The sequence below is a fragment of the Branchiostoma belcheri genome, unplaced genomic scaffold (assembly GCF_001625305.1).
Source record: "Branchiostoma belcheri isolate BF01 breed outbred unplaced genomic scaffold, Haploidv18h27 scaffold150, whole genome shotgun sequence".
Lineage (NCBI taxonomy): Eukaryota > Metazoa > Chordata > Leptocardii > Amphioxiformes > Branchiostomatidae > Branchiostoma > Branchiostoma belcheri.
Window position 1 is genome coordinate 49,464 of NW_017802936.1, and position 17,023 is coordinate 66,486.

Sequence of the window (17,023 nt, forward strand, 5' to 3'; positions counted from 1 at the left end):
AAACGCTAGAATAGCCTTATTTCTTAAGATAACCCTGTCATTGGGCGGAGAATATGATCAAATGATATAATATATGTAAATGGGCTCTTATAATTTGCATATTGGCAGTAAAAAAATGTATAATTCGTCAGCTTGGATGGCAAACATGAGTTGGCAAAGGTATGTCAGAGGTCATACTTGCATATAACCAACAATATCATACGTTGTCCATGTTAAATGGTAAGGATTTCACCAGTGTGTTGTATGTTACTAGGTAGGGGCTATGTGAATAATTTGTATAAAAATTTTGCTAATGAGCAGGATTGTAAATGTAAGCCATTTATGTGATCATCACTATGCATAAGCTTTACGAAAGCACTAAACATGTCATGGAGGTATGAGATTGTCGAACTCTAGTTTGTAGATAATTAGTGAATATTGGGGATTATCAGCACAGTGGGTGCACGCGGTCTCGTTAACTTTATAACCTCCTTGGTTTATTCAGATTCATCTGGTTCCAATAAACAACTCACATAGCTATGAACAAGTTGGAAAAATGATAGTTGCATGGATGCCTTTGTATGATTTAACAAACAAAAATCTAATGCTAAAATTGTCAGACATTTTCTCTTCTCCGCTAGAACAACGCAAGATGAAGGTCAATTTCCTGTGCCCTGGGAGTAAATAAATGCGGTCAAATACATAATGTGTTACATGTATGTCGGTGTGCCACAGCATCAAAAAGTTTCTGCAAGGCACAAAATTGGCGACCGTACATGTATATCAACAAAACCACTAGTTTGAGTAAAACTGAATTTAGAATTATTTTTGGGGCAAGTCCCTTTCCCATGGTGCCACTACACGTACATATATTTGATTGACAGGTGTTTCCTGCTTTGAAGAAGTTCGAACCTAAGAGTGTAATCTTCGTTTGTTTCGCCCAGTCAGTTTCGCCAATAATTCAATCAGTTTTGCCCATCTTCGTTACAAACCTGATGTTCACTGACTACCGGATAGAACGTTAAATGGAGGTCCTATCATGTTTGGGAGAGCCACACCCCACACATGTTAAAGAACCCACCACATACATGTATATCAAAATCTAACCTTCCTGGTATGAGTGGTTCAAACCTCACAGTCCAATGGCCATTCCTGGGATCGTATTGAGGTCACCTGAGTTAGTGCCGAATAACAGCCGCTCCAGACCCTTATGATTAAGCCCCAATAATTGTAAGCTTGACTGCAAAGAGAGAGTAGGCAGCCCACCCAGTACAATACAATATAATACAACCACCTGTATGAAGTCTTTCACTCCGCAAGACATTACATACTATAATATACATGTAGTCTACTTGATTGTGAACAAAATTATTTATATTTATTACAATTCACCTCATACACATGTACATGGAAGGCATGGTGGAACAGGTGGACCTGAGTACACCTTTTCAAGGCCACTATGCCAACAAAAAAATAGACAATAAGCATAAAAAAATACAAAAGAGTCTGATATATACATGACAATTAAAAGTAGACTTAACAGGCCTAGAAGCACGGCAGGTGGTGCAGCCACACGACAGCACCGAGGAACACAGCATATCCACACTGAAATATTGGTTGAATCTACATGTACATGTACTTGGCATAGACAACTGACACTTTCTCTTGAAAGCCGCCACATCAGTTGGACTAGACGCGTTAGCTCCCAACACTCTGGTCTCGGTGTCCAGTTTATTCCATATATATATATATATTGTTATGACTTGTAGCAGGAAGGATGAGGCATAAGACGAAGTTTTCAGTCTCGGTGGGACAAGCATGTGAGCTCTAGAGCTCCGAGGAACTCTAGACCAGAAGTTAACTAACTTCGCTATGTCAGTATTATACACTTTTGCACGGGACTTAACAAATGCTACCACATCGGAAATCTCCCTTCTGTAAGACAGAGGCAGCCAGCCCAAACAGGATAGACGTGACTTATAGTCGAGTTTCCCAGAGGAGGGCCCTAGGATGAATTTCGTAGCCCTCCGCTGGACGCCCTCGATAAGGGCAATGAGGTTTCGTAGGGCTCCATAGTGGAGAGAAATGTAGGTCTTGAGATGGTGAAACTGGGCCAAAACTGAGCAAAAAGTACTTAAATTTCCCCTTTGACGTACATGACTGCATTTGGTAAAGAAACATGGATTAAAACCATGCTGTATGCTTTGGGCTATACATGTACATGCACATACAAATCTTAGAGTAATTCTGCTTCTCTTTAGAGCATTGAATAAATGCATTTGAAAACTGTGTTGTTCATAATCAGTGTTTGGAGCTGAACAAGTTTGAGCCTGTGGCAACGGAGGAAGATGTTACAGTACGGGGGCATGAACTTATCGCTGACAACACCTTGTGGGCAGGTAAGTAAATTGAGATTCAAACATGAATGATTTAAGTGTGACAGATTATTACTGTGCTGTATAACCAGCCCCAGCCTTGCATGTGCCTGCAAAGCTGGTGTTAGCCATATTGCAATTGTTCCAACATGGGGTGTTTTCAAAGTACTCAAAATTGAATTTTGTACCTACTGTACAATGTAGTCATTTGATCCAATTTCTTTTCTTAGGTTGATAGTTTTGAATGCCATTTCAAAAAAGCACTGGACACTTTGTAAGAACTGTTGATTTTGTACTCTATATTATTGTTTTTTTGTGATGTGGACCCAATTCTCATTTCCACACTCAGGTATTGTATTCTCAAACATGAATGACTCTGATGATGAGGAAGTGATCCCACCACATGTGGAATACAAGATCAGGATGGACATAGATGTAGTCACCCACACCACCAGAATATATGACAGGTATGTGTCGCACCTTACAATGATGCCATCTACATGTATCTATGATAATGAGTACTGCAAACTTCAAGATTGAAGAATATTAAATTGTTCTCCAGCTCAAAAAAGAAATTAACTCACCAGAAATTTTGAACTGAATTGCTCAGTCTTCATCAGCTATACGACCCAAGTGCCGTGGGCACGTGACTTTTAGCCACGTGTGACGTCAGCATTGGGTCAAAGTTTGTCGGAAGTCTTCCGAAGAACTTTATAATAATTATGAATAAATGATTATGTGCCAAGTATTATCAGAAAACTTTATATTTTGAAAGTAAAATTGTAGCAGCCAGAATTGAATTGAGATCTTTGTAACATGATCTTGCCCTAGTTTTGTGTATCCCATGCGTTAAGCATTGGTAAACAAAAGTATACATGAATGTACATGTGTGGTTTACAGACAAACATACACATTGTCAAGCTAGCACTAGCAATATACTCCCTCTTCATGATGGTGCAAATGTAAGTATAACAAGTTTGTTATGATTCCTGAATGTCTTGTCTGAAAAAGGTATTGGAGGCCTGGGGCCAGGGATCGACCCTTCAATGACATGGCGTACATCCGGGGAGGGTTTGTTTACCTGCAGGACATGATCGACCAGGGGATCATTCGTGCTCTGACAGGAAAGGACAAGGAACCAATCACAGGGGTTTATCTCCAACAGTTCCCGTATCCATGTTACACGAAGGACTCGTAAGTAGGACAATGGTCATTTAAATGTAATTTGAGCATGTTATCATTGCCTTCTTTTGTAAGGTGTCTTGCATGCTATTGAAGTTAAGAATTGTGTAGCTTATAGTTCTTAATTATTTTTTGTCATTTCCGTATCTTTTTAAATTTCCAGCAAGCTGAAAAGAAAATTTTAAGTAGCATTGTGTGGTTTACTGAAGTTGTTCATTGATTATATTTTGCAAGCTTAAGTAAAGCATAAAGTTCCATTTTTTACAGAGTCACCCTGATAAACAATGACATTTCTTTCTAATTTCATCTATTATTGTGCCAGGAAGGAATGGTTTAAAGTGCCCAAATGATTAGGCCATCCCAATTTAACCATATGTATGTCCTTGAATGCTCACCTGGAAAGTCAACATGTCATGAAAACAGAGTAAAGCGTCGGTCACAACCCGCCGTACTTGCTTCTGTGTGCTGTCTACGTGCAAAAACGTGGGCAAACGTAGGGAATCCGTAAGTGGTGAGTGCCGCCTCCGTACGGAATCCTAGAGATTTCGGAGCACGCAGACACGACGTAGAACTTTAAGTGCACGTACATGAAAAACTTTTTCTGCGTGCAGCCTGCGGATTCACCACCCGTATGTGCAAGTACGGGTGATGCGCATGATCCGTACAGCCTATGAGCGTACAACGCAAGGACTCCGTGAACTGTTCTCACGGGCAATTCACAGTATATAAAGATAACTTTACAGACGACTGCCAACCTGTCTCCAAGGTGCTCAAGAAGACACAGAAGAAGGCATCTGCACCCACAACCAGACAAGACCCAAAGAAACGGGCTGCGGAAGACAACAGGGGGGCTAGTGAGGAAGATAACAGGAGGAGGGAAGAAGAATCAGATGGTTCATCGCACCGTCACGCACTGATAACGTGCGAATGAGTAAAGAAACTGTACGTACGCCGCACAAGAGATCATAGGTTGTAAGCACGTACAACTCACCACTTGCGCAACGAACGATACAAGCAACCGCTCATGGCCAGACGTGGCGTGCAGACCACGTACTTACACCTTGCGCAACTGTGCGAGTGACGTACTCCCTCGGCCGATCACCCTACGTTTTCAGAAAAAATGTAGCAGACGTGGCCTCCCAAATAACATACGAACAAAGGGCACATAGCCACATACGGCGAGTTGTGACCAACGCTTTAGAGGGAAAGTCTGTACAGTAACACAGGTATTCAGGGAGTGAATGTTTGCTTAATCAGGGCTCGAAATTCATTTTTGAGAATTGGTGCACTCACCCAACCTAAAAAATTGGGTGCACAAAAAATTTTTTGGGTGCACAATATAAGGTAAAGTAAGAATGTCAGCAAAAACTAATAATGTTTTAATTCTTAAGAAGGTATTAACAATTGATTTATGATTTTTCTAATACTAAGATATTTTAATATCTTAGTATTAGAAAAATAATATAAGAATATGCTGTATACTACAATACATTTAATATCATTATGATGATAGCATTAAGTAAACCTACGAAAATATTTGGGTGTACTGGTGCGCCCACATAAAATAATTGGGTGCACAGGTCCAAATTTGGGTGCACTAAGGTGCACATGCAGCCAGTATTTCGAGCCCTGCTTAATAGTCAATTTAAGCCCACTCAATATATTTCGCTTTTAGTTCTTTTTCATGAAGTATCATAAAATGATTGTATACAATGTGTTACAGTAATATCTACTATCATTAAATCATGGTTGTTTTGACTGCAATTTTACAATTATCGCTAGGTTTGTCTGGGCATTATCACGCTCCATCCCCATGTTCATGACCTTGAGTTGGATCTACCCTGTTGCAATGATCATCAAGAGCATTGTGTATGAGAAGGAGGAGCGTCTGAAGGAAGTGATGAAGATGATGGGCCTGACTAACGGGGTGCACTGGACGGCCTGGTTCATTACCAGCATCACCGTCATGTTCCTCACCATTTGTTTGCTGACAGCGACGCTGAAGGTAGCGTCTTTAGTCTGTGGTCACGCTAACACAGTCACTAATAACCAAGAAGGACAACTAACTGGACCCTCAGATAACTTTTAAAATATTTGCTGATACAGTTTTCTCAAGAATGTATACATGTCAGGTGACACCTTGTACATGTAAATGTTGTAAGGTAAAGTCAGTTATTCATCTTGAAATATTTTTAAACCTAAAAGTTTTGACCTGTCAGTTGCTATTTGCAACAAATCAAAGTGTTTGCTTTCTTGTTAGAAAAATGTCATCATGTTAGTTGACCTTCTATCCAGAGACTCATTCTTTGTCAGGTGACTGCGTACAGTTGTTGCTTTACTAACGCTGTCGGGGTGTTAATATTGATCATAGAAGCAGCACAATTCTTCTTGGTTTCCATACTTGTACTAGTTTCTTTTACCCTCAGTTTCTTTCCAGTTTACATGTTGCAGTCTAAACCATCTTTTAAGCTTGAACTTCTAACAGTAACATGACATTGTTTTTTTTTTTCCTTTTTTTCATTGTTTTGTTTCTCTTAGCTTGGATTTTTGACCCTCTAACTGCATTTCCTAGATACAGATGGGTGTATCTACAGCTGTTAACACTCACAATAAACATTATAATATTATCAAACAACAAACGACAGTTTGTACTAACCAAGTCATTTCGGTCCCTCATTCAGAGAGTCTCAAATGAAGCAGCCTGTAGAATGTTTTACCAAACTGGTGCAACCGCATCACTGTGAAATACAAAATTATGATCATGTTATTCAATATTATGGTAAATACCCTATCGTAGGTTTTTAAGCGCAACAGCCACGATGCTTCCTCTGGCCATGTGCCTGGCATGGATATACTCTGTTGCCATGGTGATCAAAAGAATTGTTTACGAGAAGGAACTGCACCTAAAAGAAGTGATGAGGATTATGGGATTGAGCAATGGCGTCCACTGGGTGGCCTGGTTCATCAACAGTATGGTCGTCATTTTTGTATCGGCCATTCTCTTGGCCTTGATGCTGAAGGTACTAAACCACATGTCTTTGGGAAAACAAAAAGGAATCAATGAAATGAAATCAAGATCGATGATTGGTTTGGATATGTCGATGAAAGTTAGAACAGGACGATGAGATAGATCTACACAAGGAAATTGTTGCTGAAGGAAGTGGGTAGATTTTGACAACTGTCAGACGTTTTAAGTAGCCGACAGTCTACTCCTTTTTGTATACTGATGAAAAGTAGTGGATGCTACTTGAAATGTCTGACAGTTTGTCAAAATCTATCCACTTGCTTGAGTAACAATTTCCTTGTAGATTGCTTTCAGTTGCTAATGGATGTTTTAGTCAATTACCTCCAAATTAACAGAATCGATTCAAAATATCTCTTAATTTGTCAGGTTGACAACAGTTTTACATGATTAACAACCAGAAAATTCTGAAAATTAAAAAGAATATAAACTGTTAATCCTGATGATTCTGAATGTCACTTGATTCATCACCATCATCATGAAGCAAGTTTAAACTGTAATTTCCAACACAAGAAATTGGACTCACCCAAATTTTTGGCTGTACAACTCCAATTTTGTCAAGCAATCCACCGCTTCTGTGACGTCACGCAGATAACACACGTGACTCCATTGTGTTGGAAATTACAGTTTAAACTTGCTTCGTAATGATTTCTACCAACACAGATGAACTTTCAAGATATCATCACAATCATGTTGAAATGAAACAGTTTGTGATTTGAATAATCTACAATCTGTGAGTTCTGTAAACTATTTAATTAATCTTTTTTTTTTCAATTAGGCCACACCAAGTAAATTTTATGGATGACGTCCTTTGGAGACCCTAAATCTAATGCGAGAGGGCGAAAAAAAAAAGAAAGGCCCTGAAAAACAAGATGCCTAGATTAGAAAAAAACTAAGAGACGACAAATGTTAGGACACAAATTGAATGAGGTGACACAGTGTAACAAGCAAGAAATTATTCATCATCAAAAAAGCAATGAATCAGGTGGAACAGCAGTTATCGCCCTGTCCTGTTTCTTTCATCACATTTTTTGCAGGCCTGCAGAAACAAAGCATGTGCTCTTTACCCATTTCGCGTTACGGGGTTCACGTCAATCTAACAATTTGCGGCACTGTCGTGACTCTTTGGTCATAGTTACAGGAAGCGGAATGTTCTTGTTTTTTTTTCTAGGAACAGGCCAAAATCAATGCGCGCGCGGACGTCATCCATAAAATTTACTTGGTGTGGCCTTAAGGATATTAAACCTGTAGCCAACCCTTGACAACCAGCACTCTTTTACATGTATATGACATTGTATTTCCTTACTTTACTACACTCTCCTTGTCTTAGATTTTACTGTTCCATTAATTTGTTAAACTGACAGGCTGAGTGTAAAAAGAGCACGGTTGAGCTGGGTATGTGAAAATCATAATAATATATAATATGTACATGTATGTCTTTTTACCTATTTACAGATTGCACATTGTAATACTGTGTATAGTAACATTTTTAAGTCGTCAAACTGCTAGAGTAAAAAAAATTAAAGATTGACTTGTATATTTACCATCTACAATACCAAAATGCATTTTAGTAAGTTGACCCAGTATTTTACTAAGTTTAACATGCAGTTTAAATATTGTGGATTTCAGTATGGAGCAGTGATGCAGAACAGCAATCCACTTGTCCTCATCTTGTTCCTCGTCTGTTTCGCCATTGCGACCATCATGCAATGCTTCCTGATTTCCACATTCTTCTCACGGGCCAACCTGGCAGCGGCGTGCGGCGGAATCATTTACTTCGTTCTGTACCTGCCTTACACGCTTATCATCGTGTGGGAGGACCGGATGACTGATGGCACTAAGGGATTCTCTGTAAGAAAAGACAATCATAGTATTCAGGGATATTAGGGATCTTGGTGGCAATTGCTTAGAAATAATTGCATTAATTTGTGTAAGCATTTGGAAAGAAATTAACATTGAACCATTAATTTGCTTTGTATTGTAACACTGAAAGATAAAAGATCTGGATTGTATACTTTTATGCCGTCTTTCTTTTGGTCTATTGTATTAATAATTATAGAATAAATGCCTTTTAAGTTTATGTCAGATCATAACATGAATGATATCCTACTAGCGCTATACGTGACACTGTGCATTGTAAGTCTCAGGATTGATGCAGACTTTTGTGGCCTTTACATTGCAGAAGAGGATGTAGGGCGGTTACTGGTAACAAACAAAACTAATTGAATTGTTTTCCATGTCCCCTCAGAGCCTGCTATCATCGGTTGCATTTGGTTTTGGGTGTACATACATCGCCAGGTTTGAGGAGCAGGGGGTGGGGATCCAGTGGGACAACATCTGGACCAACCCCTCCCCCCAGGACTCCTTCACCTTCGGCTTCTCTCTCATCATGATGCTGTTTGATGCCTTCCTGTACGGACTCATGACCTGGTACATTGAGGCTGTCTTCCCAGGTACGTTGTTACCTTCGTGAAAAATGGAGGTATGGTTTTTGGCGTGTCTGTGTGTGTGTCTGTGTATGTGTTTGTGTTTCCGCACATTTTTAGTCAGCATATATTTAGAAGCCTTTATGGATTGTGATGATATTTGGTCCATGTATGCTGATAAGTCTTAGGAAGACGAAGGTCAAGGTCAAATATGGGCCTCCTGGTGGATGACCTTGGTACTGCAGCAGAACTTCCAGTTTTTGTATCTTTTTGTCCTGAACAAGCTATGGTCTTGACTTTTTGGTGACAGATAGCTTTTACTGCCAGGAATAAGTGGTGTGGGTTTGGTCCCCCTAGCAGCTTGTTCTGGAACTGCAGGGGAGTTTCTGGCGAAATCTTTAAAAGCCAATAAGTCCAGATAGGAACAACGTATTTTCATCATTTTTGGTGTGTAGGTAGGTAGAGTTGTACATACTTATATGCAAACTATGCAAATGAGTACTTAATTTGCATAATTAAGGAGGAAATTCTATAATTAGTGTTTTACATTATACATGTACTTTTATACATGTAATCTATTTAATCTATGGCAGGAGGAATATCAACAGATACCATTTATGGAAATGATGACCTAATTTGCATAATCAACTCACCCTCCCCTGTACAACCTACACAAGAAGTTACTGTCGCTGGAGAAACCTTTAAGGTGGTCCCTACTTTCTGTTACTTGGGTGACATGATTGGTCAGTTGGGGGGCTGCACAGACGCCGTAACAGCCAGGATTAAATCGGCCTGGAAGAGCTTCCACGAGCTCCTTCCCATACTTGCAGACCGAAGCATCCCTTTCATAAATTGCAGTCATGTTTTTAACTCCTGTGTCAGAAGCGTAATGCTTTATGGGTCTGAGACCTGGGCGGTGTCCACGGAAGACTTTAGAAGGCTAGTCAGCTGTGACAACGCCATGATCAGATGGATATGCTCCAGTAGACTGGCAGATAGGGTGTCAAGTGATCAGCTTAGGTGTAGGTTAGGCGTAAGCAGTCTACGTGAGGTCTTGCGCTACAACAGACTTCGCTGGTATGGGCATGTACAAAGGATGGACCCACAGAACTGGCCAAGGAAGGTCATGACAATGCCTGTAGAGGGACGAAACCCGCGTGGCCGTCCAAAAAAGAGATGCAGTGTTCGAAATACCTGTCTGCAGTCTGCAATCTGCAGATAGATTTTCAAGATTGCAGAAGAAAAATTTATACAATCTGCAATTTTGCAGCAGGAAAAATTGGCACTTGGGATTTTACGCTTTTGGCCCCAAGGACAGACAACACTTCAGGAGCTTCTTCACTAATTTGCATCAACCTTGTCTTGACTTGTTTATCTTTTGTTTCCTTTTGGACTTCCAAAAATTTGTCTTCACTAATTTGCATATGAATCAATAGTTCATGCTTATAAACCTGCAAGATTGTAGTATGGAGGCTTGTGTATTTGCAGAAAGTATTTCCAAATTGCAGAACAAAATTTTTACTCTTCTGCAATATTGCAGAGCGCTGAAAAAAAGTATTTCGACCACTGGAGATGGGTAGAGAGTATTAGGGAAGACGTCAAAAGCTTGAAACTGCAGAAGGCCAATCTGCTAGACAGAAGCAGCTGGAGAGCAGCTACAATGTATTAGACCTAAACGACACCCCAACCCTTGCATGACGGGGAACAACGGACGCTAAGCCGTGCAGTGAGTGAGTGAGTGAATGTGAAAATTCTGTGACCCCTTAGGCCACACCAATTTAATTTCTTGGTTAAAGGATTCGCCCGCTTCATTTTGTCTGATTTGCAAATAAAAATAAAAATTCAGAATCAAGTGCAAAATGCCCATATTTTGCCCTGAACAGTTGAAAACAGTCATTTTCTTCCTAGTTGTTACAGTTATTCCATCTTTCAATGCAGTGGTATCATTAAAAGTTCAAAATTCATTGTTTAAATTTTGAACCAGCCTGGTGTGTTGACTTCATGGCTCCTATCGTACCATTTTGGGCCATAATAGGATGCCTAGGCCTGTTTTTATTTTTATTCTTTTTTCGCCCGCCCGCTCCATTATTTTTCTTCAAAAATCCGTTAACCAAGAAATCAAATTGGTGTGGCTTTATTGGTGAGTGATGGGAATTTCATACCTTGTGAGATGTGTAAGTTCCTTAAAGGTCAACACCACCATGCATATATTATGTTAATGCAGAGGTCATTTGCATAATTAATGACATGTTGAAATTAAGTATGACAAAAGAGAGGAATTTTACATGAAAAATATCGTCATTTGAATTTAGTAAATTAAACTATATAATGCTAATTATGACCTTATTTCCATAGTCAATGAGACAAATAAAAAACATTTACAACAAGACTGGCAATGAAAACATACATTGCCATGGCAACGGCGGTTGCTGTTAGGGTTATTGTTTGCATGGTACTGCCATCATTTCATGATTTTGAGGAAGACTTGGTACCTGTTAAGACTAGACAGATACAGTGCACTCCTCCCCTGAGTGTATAGTAAACGAGCCCCGGGGTCACAGAAAGTAGGGCCATCCAGGGCAGACAGGTCTTCCCAATGGTTCCAGGAATGTGGACATAGATATGGGTCAGAGAAATGCCTGTGGACATTCCATTCCTGTGGACAAAATGCCTGTACCATTCCTAGAATTCTTGCAAACTGCACACAATACTGTACCATTAGGCTTCTCCCTGAGACGTCGCTAAAAACTCAATACTTCATGGAGGTATGAGATCTCCGAATTCTTGTTTCACACTGAATTTTTTTTCATTCTGAGATAAAGCACATACATAAACGATAAAACAGATAGATAGATAGATAGAGAGACAGAGAGAGAGGGATATTAACAAAATTAAGGACTACCGGTAATAATTTAGTTACTTTTTACAACTCCCCTTAGTCCACTCTCCATAAAAACAACAAAGAATAGCTAACTGTTTCTGAGTAGTATCCAATTTGATAGTAACTGTTTTAACGGTTAATATTAGGTCTTTTATTGTCAATTATTTATATCAAGATTTACCACATTATTTGTGAAAGGATTGACATAACAAGTGATCACCTCTTCAAACGTGAGACCAGACTGTAATGTTTAGAACGTGGGAGGGACTCCTGCTTCTTTTTCGATAAGTGTTGTGGGATCTTTAGCAAGCTCAAGGTGTGGCTCTCCTTAAACATGGGACCCGTAACTTTACGTCATATCTGAGAGGATGTCCCTAACCGACTTGAATCAAGTGAGATAAGTGCCTTTTTCAAGGAAACATCAATTTTGCCTACCAGGGATTTGATTCTGATTCTGAGTCAACAACCCTAACCACAAGACCACCTTGCAACTTACACTTTTGCTCTTAATTAAGATTTTATGGCCATTCTTGTCTTTGCTGTCAGAATCATTTCTTGGAATAGGCCATAGTTGGTTTAATTACATTTTTATGTATGTTGCTTGATTACAGGTCAGTATGGAGTGCCCCGTCCCTGGTACTTCCCTGTCCTGAAGTCCTACTGGTGTGGATCTGACTCCAAACTCAGTGGCCTGACTCATGGCATGGCCGACATGCCCAGAATATTGAAGGTGATTGCCGGAGTTTTTTGATCAAGTTGTGAATTAAAATTACAAAAGAAGGGGCTCATTTGTAATGGTTTAGTTACAATGTCCTTAGAGTCATTCACAACTTCTGTCTGCTGCCTTAAACTCCAAAAACAAAAATGTTAATACAGAATCGGTGCCCAATGGCAACCTTAGCAGGCCGAAGAATGCGATAGCCTACATGTAGATTATCATTGTCAACAGGACAGTACTAAATAAATTGTTATACTGTATGTACATGTACATGTATGAATATTGTAGATGCCTCCAGGCAGTGTAAATCCTGCAGTGTACACGTACTTGATATTATTGCAAATTCAGACTTGTTTATATCAAAACAAAATCTATGAATCTGACTTTTTTTGGAAAAAAAAATTACAAATTGCAGAGTCTGAAGACTTTGAGAAGGAGCCTACCCACCTGCCACTGGGAGTTGGAATTCAGAACCTGACCAAGGTGTACAAGGAGGGGAACAAGCTGGCTGTGGACGGACTCAGTCTCAACTTCTACGAAGGACAAATCACTTCCTTCCTAGGACACAACGGGGCTGGCAAGACCACCACAATGTGAGCCATATATGATATTCTCAGACAGAATTATGTGTAATATCACTTCAGTTCAGTGTATAGTCTGTAGTGAAAATTAGGTTACATCGCTTGAGTCTCTTGGTTTTTGTACAAATCTAAAAAGTGTAGCCTCCATAGCATGCCAAAAACTGGGGGTTTGGGGGGGGGGTCTTCAGGGTCTTGGGAGCTTTTACGTGCTATGTTCTGATTGCATACAATGTATACATGTACATGTAGACAATATAGCCGGCCTGATTGATTTACCCCCATTTTTTAGAACTGGGCTAATCAGAAAACAGCCGAAGACCACCAAACCTCCAGTTCTGTAAGCCTGCTACGGAGGCTATAAAAAGTGGACCTTTATGAAGAGTTCAATATAAAAACAGGATTAAAAGCAAAAGTTGCATCTGACTAGTATACTTAGTCACTATATGAAGCCCAAAATCCTGTTTAGAAGTTAGAAGAAGAAGCAGGTTCAGTTGTGTACAGTGGTGTGCATATATTTAAACAAAATGTTCTTATACAAACCTTCTTGTGAAGATACACCAACACAATTTTACTAAATAATTGATACATTGTAAAAACTACAATTAGAAATTGGACAAATTTCCAAGATAGTCTTTTGATATTCATTTGTTCTACAGTATGTGCAATGATTATACTGTAACAATGTCCTTCAGCGAAGAATCTTTGACAAATGATATACTTTAAGTGACGTTGTTCTTTCCAGAGGAAATATAATTGAATTTCTTAACTTTGCAGGTCGATCCTGACAGGTCTGTTCCCGCCCAGCTCGGGTACAGCGTACGTTGACGGGAAAGACATCAGGTTTGAAATCGACAACATCAGGAAGAGTCTGGGGATGTGTCCACAACACAACGTACTCTTTGACAAGTGAGTTCATTTCAGTGTTTTGACATGGTTGTATTCTAAGATTTGTTCTTTTAGTTACATGGCTTGAAATTCATTTTGGGTCACAGGTGCACTGGTGCACCCAACCTAAAAAATTAGATGCACAAAAATTTTTTGGGTGATCCATATATCAAGTAGAATTTCAGCAATAACTAATTATGTTTCATTTCTAAATAAATGTACTATTTACAATGATTTTATTATTTTTTTACCCTTTTGGATATTAAGAATATGCTGTATACTACTATACATTTAACATGTTTACATAGTTTACATAAACCTATGAAAATGCACCCAAAGAAAAAAATTGGGTGTACAGCTCCAAATTTGGGTGCACTAAGGTGTACATGCACCCGGTTTTTCGAGCCCTGAGTTGATATAATTAAAAGGTTCTAGACACGGTTGTATGTCTGTTGTTTTTCTATTACATGTAAGAGATACTGCATGTATGTTTGTTGTTTTCTATAGAGTTTTAGATGTGGTTGTATGTTAACTTTGTTGTTGTATGTGTTTGCTTGTTCTTCAGTTCTAACAACATTTCAGTTTAGAAATATTTTCTGGGGTTTAGTGGTTCTATAGCTATGGCTAACTAAAAGGCATGTATTACCTACGTGTAAAACTGTTGTGGATGTTTATTGTTTTCTGTTTAATAAGATGATTGTAAGTTGTTGTTAATGACAGGACCTGGTGTGTTGTTCAGTTAAACTGTGTCAAAGCACAATGAAGGGCATGACTGACATGGTTGTGTACTATGTTTTTCCTTGCTGAAAGTTGTTAATGATATGCATATGTTTGTTTATTCTAAACTTAGTTTAACAGTGTCTGAGCACCTCTGGTTCTACGGCCGACTAAAAGGCATGTCTGAAGAGGATGTACAGGAGGAGATGGACCGAATGGTGAGGGATGTCGGGCTGCCCAACAAGAGACATGAGATATCCAAAAATCTGTCAGGTACTGAAGTTTGATACTTAGGATCAACACAGACAGTTCACCTCAAACTTTTGGTTGCTCTTCCGTCAACATTCTTGTTAGGAGTGATTATTTAATTACTGTGAGCACATGACCTGGCGAAGCTTGTAATACATGCACATGTGCACCTTAGTGATCCCAAATTTGGAGCTGTGCACCCAACTCAGACATACAGTTTGACAGGCACACAGCAATGAAAACATAGATTAAAGTTAAACCTTGTTGGTGAAGCTAATGAGTACAAAACAGGCTGAAACTGTAGTGTTTAGTGTTCTTTACTTTGTTATCTATCATTATAATGGATGAAGCCACATGACACAGCTGATATCTTGATTGGGGAGGACTGGCAAGAGTATCTACATGTATGAATAGAGTATGATTCTAACATTTATTAGAAATAGTGTTACAGCTTAAGTCTTAGTTTTGTAGTCAGCGTTAAGATAATACATCATTGATGACAGTGTTGTACATGACATGCTATGACAAATAGTGCTCTTAGGTGATTAAACATTGTACATTGATTATACTATTATCATAATCCTACACTAGAATAATTGCTCGTAATTGGGTTTTCATAATCCCGTGACGTGAAGATGTGTGTTAATTTCTGTTTTCAGGAGGCATGAAGAGAAAGTTGTCAGTTGCCATAGCGTTTGTGGCCAACTCCCATACAGTTATTCTGGATGAGCCAACAGCTGGAGTCGACCCATACTCACGTAGGGGCATCTGGGACCTACTTATTAAGTACAAGAAAGGTAAGACATAGCCTTTATGATCCACTGTGATCTCATTCATACCAGAGCTACATGTACATTTGTAGGTAGTACTCATTACTCCGTGAAGGAGGTCAAGACCTCTGTCAGAGTATTAAAATTGATGAACAGTTGTTGCAGCCATAACTCGCAATTCCTTTGCTGCATGGGGACATAGTTTCCTACGTTGTCTGCTGGAATGGTCTAGGGCAGACACCACATTTGTGTTGTGCAGTAGAGGCCTCAAAATGGGAACATGATTGTAGTGCCTAGTTAATACCTTTGAAAATCCTTCTTTCTCTTGAAAGTTTTTGCTCCATTTTGGAGATTTTTGGGCTGGAAGGCACAGGTAGGGTCTAAACTTTCCTACTTTGGTCAAGTTTTGTTTATTTTATCAGTTTAGTGGGTGTAATGAGAGATGTGAGTGGTTAGGTCTTGTCAGGCCAGGCGGATGGATACCATGAAAAATTAGGTTAAAGTTGAGGTTTTGTTACTATCATCAGTTGTGGCGGGAATTTGAGATGGTCGACCCCCTGTTTCCTTTCAATTTTTGGGAATCAGACCCTTGTGGCTACCTGGTGCAGAAAAATTTTTGAGATTGAAATATGGGCAAGTACTTTCATGAGGACTTCTATAATAAGTGTATTTAAGCAATGTGTTCCTATGGCCAAATGTAATAGAAACTGTCTGCCCTCTAGTTAGTGAACATTGTTCTTTTTATGTTGTAGCTATTTTCTTAGGTTATCTACATGTAATATTTTAGCAAAATCCCTATTCTGCTGGAATGTTTGTACATGTATTCCATCGATGTTATGGATGTGCGGTTTTCTCAAGCAGATGTTCTGATCCTGGTAGTCACAGCATGGCGGACCTCTGAAAAATTGCCAATGCAATGTGTTCGCAGCTATAGCTCACGATCCACTGGCTGCATTGGTGTGTAGTTGGCATGCCATCTGCTAGTATGCCCCGGATGATGCACATTATTATTTTTTTTATTATTTACTTCATGCTATTTACTTTTACTTCATATTTTTTTAATTATTTACTTCGTGATTCACCACAAAAGGCTCATGGAAGTCACTCAAATGTTTTGGGTTACTGTACAGCCAGTGAGGACAGATGTTTGTTGACCTTAGACTTGAAAAGTTTAAGGTTATACCCATATGGGAAACAATCACGTGGTAGCATGTTTCATAGTGATGTTGTTTTACGAA

The 17,023-nt window shown here is 39.3% G+C and overlaps 1 protein-coding gene across 1 annotated transcript in view; it reads left to right on the forward strand.

The window, feature by feature from the left end:
- LOC109465451 (ATP-binding cassette sub-family A member 1-like) overlaps nt 1–17,023 on the forward strand; it is an 84,003-nt gene that overhangs the window by 11,616 nt on the left and 55,364 nt on the right. Inside the window, exons 10-20 of the mRNA XM_019762735.1 lie at nt 2,285–2,378; nt 2,704–2,821; nt 3,366–3,548; nt 5,319–5,541; nt 8,188–8,409; nt 8,807–9,011; nt 12,477–12,595; nt 13,001–13,176; nt 13,939–14,070; nt 14,900–15,039; nt 15,675–15,812. Of these exons, the coding sequence (XP_019618294.1) occupies nt 2,285–2,378; nt 2,704–2,821; nt 3,366–3,548; nt 5,319–5,541; nt 8,188–8,409; nt 8,807–9,011; nt 12,477–12,595; nt 13,001–13,176; nt 13,939–14,070; nt 14,900–15,039; nt 15,675–15,812 (1,750 nt within the window). The remainder of the gene's footprint in view (nt 1–2,284; nt 2,379–2,703; nt 2,822–3,365; nt 3,549–5,318; nt 5,542–8,187; nt 8,410–8,806; nt 9,012–12,476; nt 12,596–13,000; nt 13,177–13,938; nt 14,071–14,899; nt 15,040–15,674; nt 15,813–17,023) is intronic.